The 12,433-nt window shown below is 48.8% G+C and overlaps 1 protein-coding gene across 2 annotated transcripts in view; it reads left to right on the top strand.

The window, feature by feature from the left end:
- Positions 1 to 6,432, top strand: part of PDE4A (phosphodiesterase 4A, cAMP-specific) — a 16,207-nt gene extending 9,775 nt beyond the window's left edge. For both annotated transcript variants that reach the window (XM_008563107.1, XM_008563099.1), the window contains 4 exons: positions 41 to 195; positions 464 to 586; positions 939 to 1,121; positions 3,832 to 6,432. In XM_008563107.1, the coding sequence (XP_008561329.1) occupies positions 41 to 195; positions 464 to 586; positions 939 to 1,121; positions 3,832 to 4,470 (1,100 nt within the window). In that variant the 3' untranslated portion in view covers positions 4,471 to 6,432. The remainder of the gene's footprint in view (positions 1 to 40; positions 196 to 463; positions 587 to 938; positions 1,122 to 3,831) is intronic.
- Positions 6,433 to 12,433: the final 6,001 nt, after the last annotated feature.

Here is a 12,433-nt window from a genome sequence, read left to right as displayed (position 1 = left end):
GGCCCACCACCTCTCCTGACCGTCTGGGCCTGGGCCGCAGATTCGGAGCTGGCCCTCATGTACAACGACGAGTCGGTGCTCGAGAATCACCACCTGGCCGTGGGCTTCAAGCTGCTGCAGGAGGACAACTGCGACATCTTCCAGAACCTCAGCAAGCGCCAGCGGCAGAGCCTGCGCAAGATGGTCATCGACATGGTGGGCGGTGGCAGGGACGGGGACAGAGAGGGAAAAGAAGACTTTGAGGAGCAGGCTTGGGAGGAGGGGTCCTAGAGGGACCCTCTGAAACCTGACTGAGTGGGCGGGTTCTGCCGAGTGAGAACGTCAGAGGCTCTGGTTTTATAACACCAAGGTCAAGGGTTCGGATCCCCTTATGGTCAGCCGCCAGAAAAATCAGCGGCCCTGGTGTGTACAGTGGGCAGGTGGGTGGGCTTCTGCAGCACTTGTGATGCCTCTTTGTCCACAGGTGCTGGCCACGGACATGTCCAAGCACATGACCCTCCTGGCTGACCTGAAGACCATGGTGGAGACCAAGAAAGTGACTAGCTCGGGGGTCCTCCTGCTGGACAACTACTCTGATCGCATCCAGGTGCCTCCCCATACACCATAGAAGGAGACTGGACCCTCTCCTCTCCTGCCCACTTTAGGTCTGGGTGACTGCCCCTCCCTTGTGTCTCCCATGTAGCCCATCTTCCTGTCTATTTTTCTCTGTCCCCTCCGCCATCTTCCCATTCTAACTCCATCTGTCCTTCCCATCTCCCCCCATTTCTCCCACCTCTCTCCAAATCCCTCTTACCTCTCCCCCTCACCTTCTCTTCCCCATCTCTTCCCCTCTCTTCCCACCTTCACTCTCCCAAATGGGAAATAAGAAAGCCTGAGGCCCCAGCCTGGGATGGGGCCTGGCCTCTGAAGGTGTCCACCTGTCCCCTCACACCATTCAGGTCCTACGGAACATGGTGCACTGCGCGGACCTCAGCAACCCCACCAAGCCACTGGAGCTGTACCGCCAATGGACGGACCGCATTATGGCCGAGTTCTTCCAGCAGGGTGACCGTGAGCGTGAGCGTGGCATGGAAATCAGCCCCATGTGCGACAAACACACGGCCTCTGTGGAGAAGTCTCAGGTACAGGATCAGCGAGGGGATACAAGGAGCTCAGAGCTCCAAGTCCCAGGAGATCCTGACATTCCTCTCCACAACGTCAAGTTATTCTTTGTTTGTTTACTTGTTTTTTCATCTTGTTGAAAAATATGCAACATTTTCTCTTTCAGGACAACACTCACAGTTTGTAGACCTACTCTAGAGAGTTCTCATGCATTTGCAGCAACCACCAGAAACATCAATGATGATACTTACCTGGCTGTTATTTACAGACCTGGTGTCAATTTCGCCTCACAGTTTCCCTGTAACCTGACCGCTAACGTTGTCTCTGATTTAATTTTGAGATGCTGTGAAATGTCTTCATCATGTGCTTCTTTAACTTAACAACAGAGACAGCAACACAATCTCATAAAAGAGTCACCGCAAAGTGTGACATGACAATTCCTCACCCTCCCCCCTTTGTCTCCTCCCTGGTGAGACCCAGTCTTCTCGTTGTGGTGTATCTGCCCTTCCAGACCTGGGTTTCTCAGCCTTGGCACTGTTGACATTTGGGGCAGATCATTCTTTGTGGTGGCGGCTGCCACGGGCATCGTAAGAATGTTAGCAGCATCCCTGGTCTCTACCCACTAGAAGCCAGGAGCACCCCTCCCCACTTGTAACAACCAAAAATGTCTCTAGACATTGTCAAATGTCCCCTGGGGGTGCAAGATCTCTCTTTCTCTCTCTCTCTAAAATGTCTCTAGACATTGTCAAATGTCCCCTGGGGGTGCAAGATCTCTCTTTCTCTCTCTCTCTCACACACACACGCTCCATTGAAAACCTGTTTTATACACTGTATTTATTTATTTTTTTGTTTGTTTTTGGCAGCTGGACAGTATGGGGATCTGAACCCTTGACCCTGGTATTATCAACACCACACTCTAACCAACTGATCTAAATGGTCAGCCCCTGTTTTATACATTTTAGTATGCAGTTATGTTCACAGGCAACTTACTAGCAATAGTTTGTGGGTTTAGCTTTTTAAAAAGTATATATAAGGGGCCAGCCCCGTGGCGCACTCGGGAGAGTGCGGCACTTGGGAGCGCAGCGGCGCTTCCGCCACGGGTTCGGATCCTATATAGGGATGGCCGGTGCGCTCACTGGCTGAGCGCGGTGCGGGCAACACCAAGCCAAGGGTTGTGAACCCCTTACCGGTCATGAAAAAGACAAAAAAAAAAAAAAAAAATATATATATATATATATATATATATATAAAAGGGCTGGCCAGTTAGCTTACTTGGGACAATGCGATGCTGATAACACCAAGGTCAAGGGTTCAGATGCCTGTACCAGCCAGATGTTAAAAAAAAAAATCTATATCAATATTTTAATGCAATTTGCTTTTTCTTTCCAATAATGACTTAGAGATCTTCCCAAGTTATTGAACATGGATTTAGTTCATCCTTTTCGCTGCTTTATAGCTTTCCCATAGATATTGCTAGATGATGCTGTCTTTAGTCATTCCCCTGTTCATGGACATTTAGGTGTTTAGCAGTTAGGAATTCACAGTGACTTAAACAAGATAAAGCTTTATTTTTTTCTCTCTCATGTAAGAAAAGTCTAGAGAAAAGAAGTCTGGCATAGAGAGAGGCTCCACAAAATCGGCAGGCATGCGAGAGCTTTTGGTGTTTCTTTTCTACTGTCAGAAGTTCGGGGCTTCTACCCATCCTGGTCACAGATGCTGTCAACCATTCTGGCTACATTGCAGGGAGTAAAGGCCGCTGCCAACAGAGGCAGCCCCCAGCACCTTCCATCTACAGGTGGTCACATGGCCACCGTCTCTTTGCAAAGGAGGCTGGGAAATGTAGTTTTCATCTGGACACATTGCCTCTCACCAGAAAAATCAAGGTTTGGTCTCTGAGTGGAAGGAAAGGTGATATCAGAGTGTTAACCAGCAGTCTGCCATGAAGTTGTTTCTAGTTTCTCTTTGTTGCAGAAAGTGCCACAATGAGGAGCCGGCCCGTGGCTCACTGGGGAGAGTGTGGTGTTGGTAACACCAAGGCCACGGGTTCGGATCCCTGCACAATGAGGAGCCGGCCCGTGGCTCACTGGGGAGAGTGTGGTGTTGGTAACACCAAGGCCAGGGGTTCGGATCCCTATGTAGGGATGGCCGGTTCACTCACTTGGGAGAGCATGGTGCTGACAACACCAAGTCAAGGGTTAAGATCCCCTTACCGGTCATCTTTAAAAAAATATAATAAATAAAATAAAAATAAAAATAAATTTTTTTAAAAAGTGCCATAATGAATATGGATGATATACCACAATTTTTGGGGTTTTTTTGGTTTTTTTTTACAAGATGACCGGTAAGGGGGATCTTAACCCTTGGCTTGGTGTTGTCAGCACCACGCTCAGCCAGTGAGCAACCGGCCATCCCTATATAGGATCCGAACCCAGTCCTTGGTGTTATCAGCACCACACTCTCCCGAGTGAGCCACGGGCCAGCCCATACCACGATTTTTGAAAACGAATCCCCAATTGATGTGGATGTGGAAGTGTTTCTAGTTTTTGTTTATATCTGAAATGTGATTTTTTTTCTTGCTGTGCAAGAGTCTTTTCAGGGTGAATCTGGAGAAGCAAAACTGTTAGGTCAAATGGTATAAGCATGTTTTTCATTTTATATGAAGCCTCAACGTGGTGGTGCCGCCATCACCCCCATAGGCCACCTGTTTATACCGTCTTCTTCATCCCCCAGGTGGGTTTTATCGACTACATTGTGCACCCATTGTGGGAGACGTGGGCGGACCTCGTCCACCCGGATGCACAGGAGATCCTGGACACGTTGGAAGACAACCGGGACTGGTACTACAGTGCCATTCGCCAGAGCCCATCGCCACCACCAGAGGAGGAGCCAGGGGGGCCAGGCCACCCACCCCCACCTGATAAGTTCCAGTTTGAGCTGACGCTGGAGGAAGAAGAGGAGGATGAGGTGTCCACAGCCCAGATACCATGCATGGCCCAGGATGTATGGAAAGTGCGAGGACTGTCCACGGCCAAGGAGGCCAGGGCCCAGGAGCCATGCCTAGCCAAGGCACCGTTCAAGGTCAAAGGCGAGGATGAGTCCACGTCCCAAGAGGAGTCCATGGATGCCGTAAGCTGCAGCAGCCCCCCTGCCCTGTCTCCTGAAAGCCCCTATCTGCCTGCCTTGAGGACCCCATCCATTCCAGAGGAGGCCCCGGGCCTCCTGGGCCTCCCCTCCATGGCGGCAGAGGTGGGGGCCCACAGACAGCATCAGGCTGCCAAGAGGGCTTGCTGCGCCTGCACAGGGACATCAGGGGAGGACCCACTGGCCCTCCCAGGTTCTGGTGGGTGGGGATCAGGAGACCCCACCTGAGCCCCAGTGCCGTCATCCCATCACCCTCCCTGCTCCCCTCCCCCACCATCCGCCCCAGCCCACCTCCTCTGCTGCCTCAAAGACTCTTGGCCCTCCTGAGAAAAAAGAAAACAGAAAAGTGGGGTTTTTTCTCTTTTCTTTTTTTCCCCTTTCCCCCTGCCCCCACCCATGGGGCCTTTTTTTGGAGGTGGGGGCTGGGAAACAAGGGGCTGAGGTCCCAGAAGGGATTTTATTTTTTGAATTTTAATTGTAAAGTTTTTAGAAAAAAGAAAAAAAAAAAAAAAGATGAAACACAGCAACTGTAGATGCTCCCGTTCCTGGTTCCCATTTTCCACCTCCAGACCCCTCTTCCCCACTACCCCCACTAATTCCAGGCTCAGTCTTCCAGCCTTTTCCACCCCTTCACCTGGGCCCAAGCAGGCATGGGGTCTCCTTCTGGGCTTCTGAATTTTGGAGGGTCTCCAGAATGCAGCCAGGAATAGCCATTCTGGGTGGGGCTGGGCATGGTTACTGCAGGAGGCCCCAGCTCCAGCCCCTCTCTGCCTTTCTGCACTCCCCAAAAGTCTTCCACCTCATTTTGCACAACTCCAGCCATCCTGACTAGGGGCTCAGGGAGCCAGGAGGAGCTGTTCACTTTAGGATGCAGGGGGTGGTATCCAAGGACATTCACACCGCCAGCCTTGGAGCTGAGATGTGAGGAGGGCCTGACCCCCCTCCGCTTCCCATCCCTTGCCTCTTCCCCTTTGAGCTCACTTTGAATTTTCCCTGTGTGGGGGGAGGGCTATGATCTGCACACCCCGACCCCCCCACTTCTTTCAGCTGCTTCTCCTCTTGTTTCTGCCTTAATGATTCCCATGGCCATAGGACAGGGGGTCGCAGTGGCTCACACCTGCACCTTGGTTGTGGAGGGGCCAGGCTCAGAGCTCCCATCCTGGGCACCCCCTCACCCCTAGCGTCCTCCTGACCCCCTTCCAGACTCTGCCCGTGACTCCCAGCCCTTTGCCCTAGGAGGAAGCAATAACGGTGTACACCTTCGTCCCTCATCCTGGGCAGCTTTTCCCACCCTGGCACCAAAGTAATTTCTCCGTGTCCCTACCTTGTTAAGTCTCTCCCTCTCCCCCAAGCTAGTCCCTGAGCAATATGACAGACAGATGCAAGGCCATTTTTCTCCAAGCCATGGGGGACTGTCGGAAGGAAAGATTCCCTTTATCCCCACTCCTTACAGCCCTCAGCCTGGTTCTGCAGCTGGGCTGGGCAGGGCCTGTGTCATTCAGTAACCTCCATCCTGGGCTCCCTCTCCCCCAATTCTGAGCACACGGTACTGTAGTCCCCAGTCCCCCCACAGCCTTCCATCTGTCTGTTCACCCCGGTGGGGAGTAACACCCCGTCCCAACCCCACGATGCTGTACAGGGTTCATTTTTGTAGTGAAAGTCGTTTCTGTCCCGGCCGGTGACCGGAGTGGGCCTTTTCTTTCTTTTCTTTCATTCTTTTTCTTTCTTAGCTACTTTTTTTTTTTTTTTTGTACATTTTGTATGTAAGGTTGGTTTGTAAATTATTCTACAGAGGCAAAAAAAGGGAAAATAAACTTGCCCTTACCTGGCTGATCCAGTCGGGAAGGTGGGGAGGGGGGGTCTCCCAGAGGGAGAGTCTCCATTCCTGCTGTATTATACAAACTGTACCATAGCCCCAGGAAAGTGTAGACTCACCATGGTTGTTAAGAGAAGTCGTGTCATCGATGGGGGCACAGGCTGGGCAGAGCCTGCCCCCTTCCCCTTCCCCAGAGCTGGGGGTGACTGGTGAGGTGCCCCCCAACCCCTAATCAGGGCTCCTCTCCCCAGGGTGGGTGCGGGACCCCCGTGAGCTCCTTGCGTGTTGTCCACTTTGATGATCAATCAATCGGTGCATTGATCGATAAACAATCCTTCGATCTTGTCTCCAATTAAACCGAGGCTTTCACCGATGTTCCTGGCTGATGTGGCTCTATTCTCCATCTTGTTTATTAAGGTGACTCCTGCACTGTCTGCCTGGGTGGGGTAAGCGGAGGTGGGGGGTTGTTTGTAGATGGAATTAGACTCCCAGCCTGGACCAGGCCCTGGCACATGGGCTCTAGGTTATAAAAATGGAAGTTCAAGACTACACAGTCTTTCAAGGTCAACAGACACAGGTAAGCCTTGCTTCTCCCACTCAGAGCGCGTCTGACACAACTCTTGGGTTCTTCTGGTACTTAGCAGTTAATCCTGGAAAACTCAAGGGGGCCTGATGGACGATGCCTCCACCATCTGGCTACCAGGTTATAATAAAAGATCTCAGCCAAATTCTGCTGAGCAGACATTAACAGGCACAAAATAATTTATATCTGTAAGTTCCGTGAATTTCCACTGTTCTATCCATTTTGGTATGGCAACCTTCATATTGCATTAAAAAAGACAGGATTTTGGGCCGGACCCGTGGTGCACTCGGGAGAGTGCAGCGGTGCGGGTGACACCACACCAAGGTTTGCGATCCCCTTACTGGTCACGAAAAAAAAAAAAAAAAAAAAAAAAAAGACAGGATTTTGTGTCGTTTCCAGCCTATAAGCTTTATGGATATCAATCAGGCAGGCTGAATTTTCCAAATTAATGGCTGGACACAGATGACTCGGGATTGAAATTATGTTTTTCTAACCTGTTCATGCAAGTGAAACTCAGATATTTTAACCAATCCATGTATTTGAATACTGTTAATTTCACCCATGGGAGCCCACTTTCCAATGTTTATTAGGCTAATTAACAAGCCCTTGGTTTCACCAATAAAAGGTTTCTGACATTCATTATGCTAATGAGCGAGACTTCTGGGTGTGTATAAGGATAGGGGTAGTGGATATGTTTGTGATGTGGACTTTCTGATTAGAATGCTGGCTGCCTCTGGGGGTTAATAAAACGAGATGCAGTCACCCCTCTGAATCTGCCAGTTCCACATCCACAGATTCAACCAACCCTAGATGGAAAATATTTGAAAACATAAAAATAAAAAATACCAATACAATGATAAAAAATAATACAGTATAACCACTAGTTACGTAGCATTTACATAGTACTAGGCATTATAAGTAATCTAGAGATGATTTAAAGTATACGGGAGGATGTGTGTAGGTTATAAGCTAATACTACAGCATTTTATATGAGAGACTTGACCATCCTCGGATTTTTGTATCCGTGGGGGGTCCTAGGATCAATCCCCGTGGTTACCGAGGGACGACTGTCCACACGTACATACAGAGTGCTTAAGTGATTAGGCATAATAGGATCACTAGATGTATATAATCATAACATGGGTGTTCTGAAACGAAATGAGGGCATCTCGGCTGGGTCTAAGGAAAGGTGACCCCACCCATTCTGCCATTTGTCTCTAATCACCAGGGACCCTGGGTCTGTACCCCAGCTCTAGCTAGGTGACCTTGGGGGTGATCTCTCTGAGCTTCAGTTTTATCAAGTTTATCCTATGAAATGAGGATAACAACAGTCCCAGACCTATGGGGTTGCTCTAGGGCAGGGCTGTCCAGTAAAACTTTCTAAGATGATGGAAATATTCTTTTTTTTCTGGCGGCTGGCCAGCTGGCCGATATGGGGAACTACACCCTTGACCTTGGTGTTACAAGGCTGCACTCTATTAAACAGCTGAGCTAACTGGTCAGCCTTGATGATGGGAATATTCTACACCTGTGCTATCTAACAAGGTAGCCACTGGCCACGCAACTGAGGGAATGGAGTTTTAATTTTCCTTTATGTGAAGTAGCCACAATTAGCCAGGGGCTACTGTGTCAGACTGTGCTGTTGTGGAACTGAAGCCAGAGTTCACGTAAAGCATTTAATCTGTATAAAGAGTTTGCCTGCTTCACAGTAGCTATAAGGATTATCGGGGGAAAATATGGGGGGCAGGGGGCAGGAGGCTGGCTAGTTCAGTTGGTTCGAGTGCACCCTTGTAACACCAAGGTCAAGGGTTCAGTGTACCCTTGTAACACCAAGGTCAAGGGTTCAGATCCCTGTACAGGCCAGCTACAAAAAAAAACAAAAAACGTAGATATCGTGGCTCAGAGGAGTGAGGGCCAGATTGGACCCAGAGGGGAGAAGCAAAGCTGGAAACTAGGTAGAAGTTTTCAGGGAATCTGAACTTTGTGCAAGAAGCAAAGAGGAGACACAGACATTGTCCCCAGGGTGTTTCAAAGGGAAGCAAAGTCAGGGAAAGGGCATTGGGCTGGGGGTCAGGAGACGATATACCAATCCCAGGCTGCAGGGGATAGTGGGTGGCCCTGGGGGAGGCTTCTAGCTCTGGCACTCAATTTACCCAAGTGTAGAAGAGTAAATATGATGTCCCAAACACCTGTTGTATTGGGATGAGGTGACAGGCAGAATGTGGGTCAAAGGGGGAGGGTGGCATGTGACTGCCAGCTGGCTCTTTAAAATTCCCCGGGGTAGGGAGTTCATCTTTCCTCAGGCAAAGGTGACCATGGACACTGGGGCACAGCAGCAAGGCCTGGTAATCTGAACAGGCCAGGGGGACCTGGGGAAGGGTTGGAGTCCGTTCATTCTCTGCAGCTGACATCAGCCATTTGCAGGCTGTGTGGTCTTGGGCAAGTGGTCCCACCTCTCCCAGCCTTTTGAGGGCCCTGCCCTGTGCTAAACATTTTAGGTGGATTATCTCATTGACTCTCCAGCTGTACTTGAGATATGTACTATCAGGGGCTCCCTTTTGCAGATGAGGAAACTGAGGCCTGGGATGTGATCTCACAGTGTGGGGAAAATTCAGGGAAATAAGATACGGATTTTACTTCGATGTGATCTCACAGTGTGGGGAAAATTCAGGGAAATAAGATACGGATTTTACTTCGATGTGATCTCACAGTGTGGGGAAAATTCAGGGAAATAAGATACGGATTTTACTTCGATGTGATCTCACAGTGTGGGGAAAATTCAGGGAAATAAGATACGGATTTTACTTCGACTAATGCCTGTTCAACAATGACAGCTGCCTGGATTCTTTTATATTATTATTATGTCATGTGCATAAAACTGTGAGATATGGGTAATATTTCCCCCTCTTTAACAGCATAAAAATATAAGGAAGTACAAATTAAAATAAGAAACTCCTCCAATTTCACCTGTTAGTGAATAATAAAAACATGGGCCATCTTTGGGGTAGGCAACACACTTTCACAGCTCATTAGTGTTGGTGGAAATTGGCACATACAACTTTCCAAGAGTGGTTTGACAACATTTATCAAAAAAATAACAACCAAGGGCCGGCCCGGTGGCGCACTGCTACAGTGCGCCGCTTGGGAAGCGTGGTGGCGCTCCCGCCGAGGGTTCAGATCCCACATACAGACCGGCCGCTCACTGGCTGAGCGAGGTGCGGGAGCAACGCCGAGGGTTGTGATCCCGTTGCCGTCCCGGTCCGGTACGGGCGCAACACTGAGGGTTGCGATCCGTTGCTGGTCACGAAAAAAGACAAAAAGGGGAAAAAAAATAATAATAATAACAACCACGCATGCATTTTGACCCAGCCATCATGGTTTAAAAACTATTTATCCTAAAGAAACAATTGGATGAATGCTTAAAGATACAAATGTGCAAATACCTAAAGTAAAAAATACCCATGCTGTATTCGTCAGAATAGAAGAATTATTAGGAATCCAGATGTCCAGCATTAGGGAGTCATTAAATTACGCTCTACCTGTGTGGTGGGATAATACGCAGACTTTAAAAACGATGAGGTGGATCTATATTTAGTGTAACAATGAGACGTTCGCAGCAAGAAGAGCAGGTTTCAAAACGTTCTGCGTTATATGACCCTACTAAAATATGTGCATAGAAAAGACTGTTCCTCAAAATATTAACAGTGTCTCAAGTGGTGTGATTAGAAGAGATCTGTTTTCTATCCTGTAGTCTTCGGTATTTTCTGAATTCTTTGCAACGAGCATATTATTTTTATAATCAGAGGGAAAGTTAGTTTACTCGCATAATCAGGGGAAAGAAAAAACATCTGGGAGGCACAAAAGGGTGGTAAATAAGCACCCGGTCTCTAGATTCAGCTTTCCTGGTTTCTGGTTCCACATCTGCCAAAATAATAGCTGGGTTAAGAGCAGGTTATGTACCTGCTCTGTGCCTCAGTTTCCTTCACTGTAAAATGCAAATAAAAATAGCTCAGGTTCACCGGGCGGTTACTATGTGCCAGGCACTGTTTGTTTTTCGTAAATTATCGTATTATTCTCACAACAGCCCTATCAATTGATTATGATTATAAAATGGGTCGTAGGCATCAATAAGCAGGGAAGGAGGGAGGGCTGCGAGCGCGAGTCCTCGAGCGCCCCCTACAGTGGGACTAGGGGATTACAGCAGGATCAGGAAGCGGCGCGCGCACAGAACGGGTGGGCGGCGCGGCGTGGACGCGCGGGAGTTTTTTCCGCTCTACGATTGGCTGGCGTAGTCGTCATTAGCCGAGAAAACAGCCAATGAGGGGCGCGGCCGCTTTGCCTTTCGAACCCCAGGGCTGAGGGAGCAGAGGCGTTGCACAGCCTATGGCGCTCGGGTCGCAGCTGGTGCCACGGCCCCCGAGGTGGGTGAGGGGACCCTGGCGTCACTCCCTTTTTGAGAGTGACCGCGGCGTTGTTCCTACTTGCTTAGTCGGACTCTACCGTCATCCTCCTTATCTGAGCGTACTCTGGCGCCACTCCCCTCTTCCTGAGGGGACACCTGGCGTCATCCCTTTTTCCCGAGAGTGACCAGAGCTGTTCCCAATTCCTTAAGGGGATCCTGGAGTCATGTGTCCTTCCTGAGGGGACCCTGGTGTCATTCCCCTTTCCTGATGGGGCCCCACCATTGTGCTTTCTTTCTGCAGGAGACCTGGGCATCGCCCCCTCTTCCTAGGGGGACCCCATATTATCCCTTCGTAAGAGGACCCCAGAGTCGTTTCCCTTCCTCAAGGCTCCCGAGCATTGTTCCTCCTTCCTGAGAGGGGCCTGGCATTGCCCCCCCCCCGTTTCTGGAGGGTTTACTATAGTTGTCCTTCCTGCACCTCAAAGAGACCCATCATCCCCCTTTTTTCTGGGGGCATCCCCTTCCTCCCTTCCAAGTTGAGGCGGGCCCCCCAGTTGGGGAGTTTGAAGGGCGGGGGGATTTGAAACTGGGTGATAAAGGAACTCACCATGTCACATGTCACATGAGAAATCTTTTAAGGAACTGGGGCTGTTTCTCCTAAACTAGCCACAAGAAGGATCTAAAGCTGCCTTAAAATATTGATCAAGTGCTTTTCACAGTTCTTGACATCATCAGCAGTTATTAATTGAGTGATTGAATAAGTGCAGGGCTGTCAACTGGGAGGGGTAGGACTTTGTTCCACGAAGTTCCAAGAGATCTGATGGAGATCCCCTTACCAGTCACCTTTAAAAAAAAAAAAAAAAGTGTTATACTTGTTAAAGAAACTTACCTATAATTTCAGTCTCACTAATGTAAAATATTGGGGCTTAAGTATACGATTCAATCATTATTACCTTTATAGTGTATGCAGGGAAAATTTCATGCAAACTGCTGGAAAATTAAATCTTATTACCAAAAAAAAAAAAAAAAATGAAAAGAAATTTGCGAAGAGGGTAGATCTAAAGTGTTCTCACCAAAATAATTAAAAAGAGAAAAAAAATGGTAACTACATGAGGTGATGGAAATGTTAGCTTAATTGTGAATATTTTATAATGCATATGTATACCAAATCATCAAGTTGTACACTTTAATATATATAATATATATGTTTGGCAGCTGGATGGTGGGGAGATCCAAACCCTTAACCTTGGTGTTATAACACTGCTCTAACCAATTGAGCTAACAGGACATCCTATATATAAATTTTTTGGGCCAACCCGTGGCTCACTAGGGAGAGTGCGGTGCTGATAACACCAAGGCCACGGGTTTGGATCCTGTATAGGGATGGCCG

This window comes from Galeopterus variegatus, unplaced genomic scaffold (genome assembly GCF_000696425.1).
Source record: "Galeopterus variegatus unplaced genomic scaffold, G_variegatus-3.0.2 Scaffold171, whole genome shotgun sequence".
NCBI classification, from domain to species: domain Eukaryota; kingdom Metazoa; phylum Chordata; class Mammalia; order Dermoptera; family Cynocephalidae; genus Galeopterus; species Galeopterus variegatus.
Note: the sequence above shows the minus strand (reverse complement) of the source record. Positions and strands in the feature narration are given on the sequence as shown.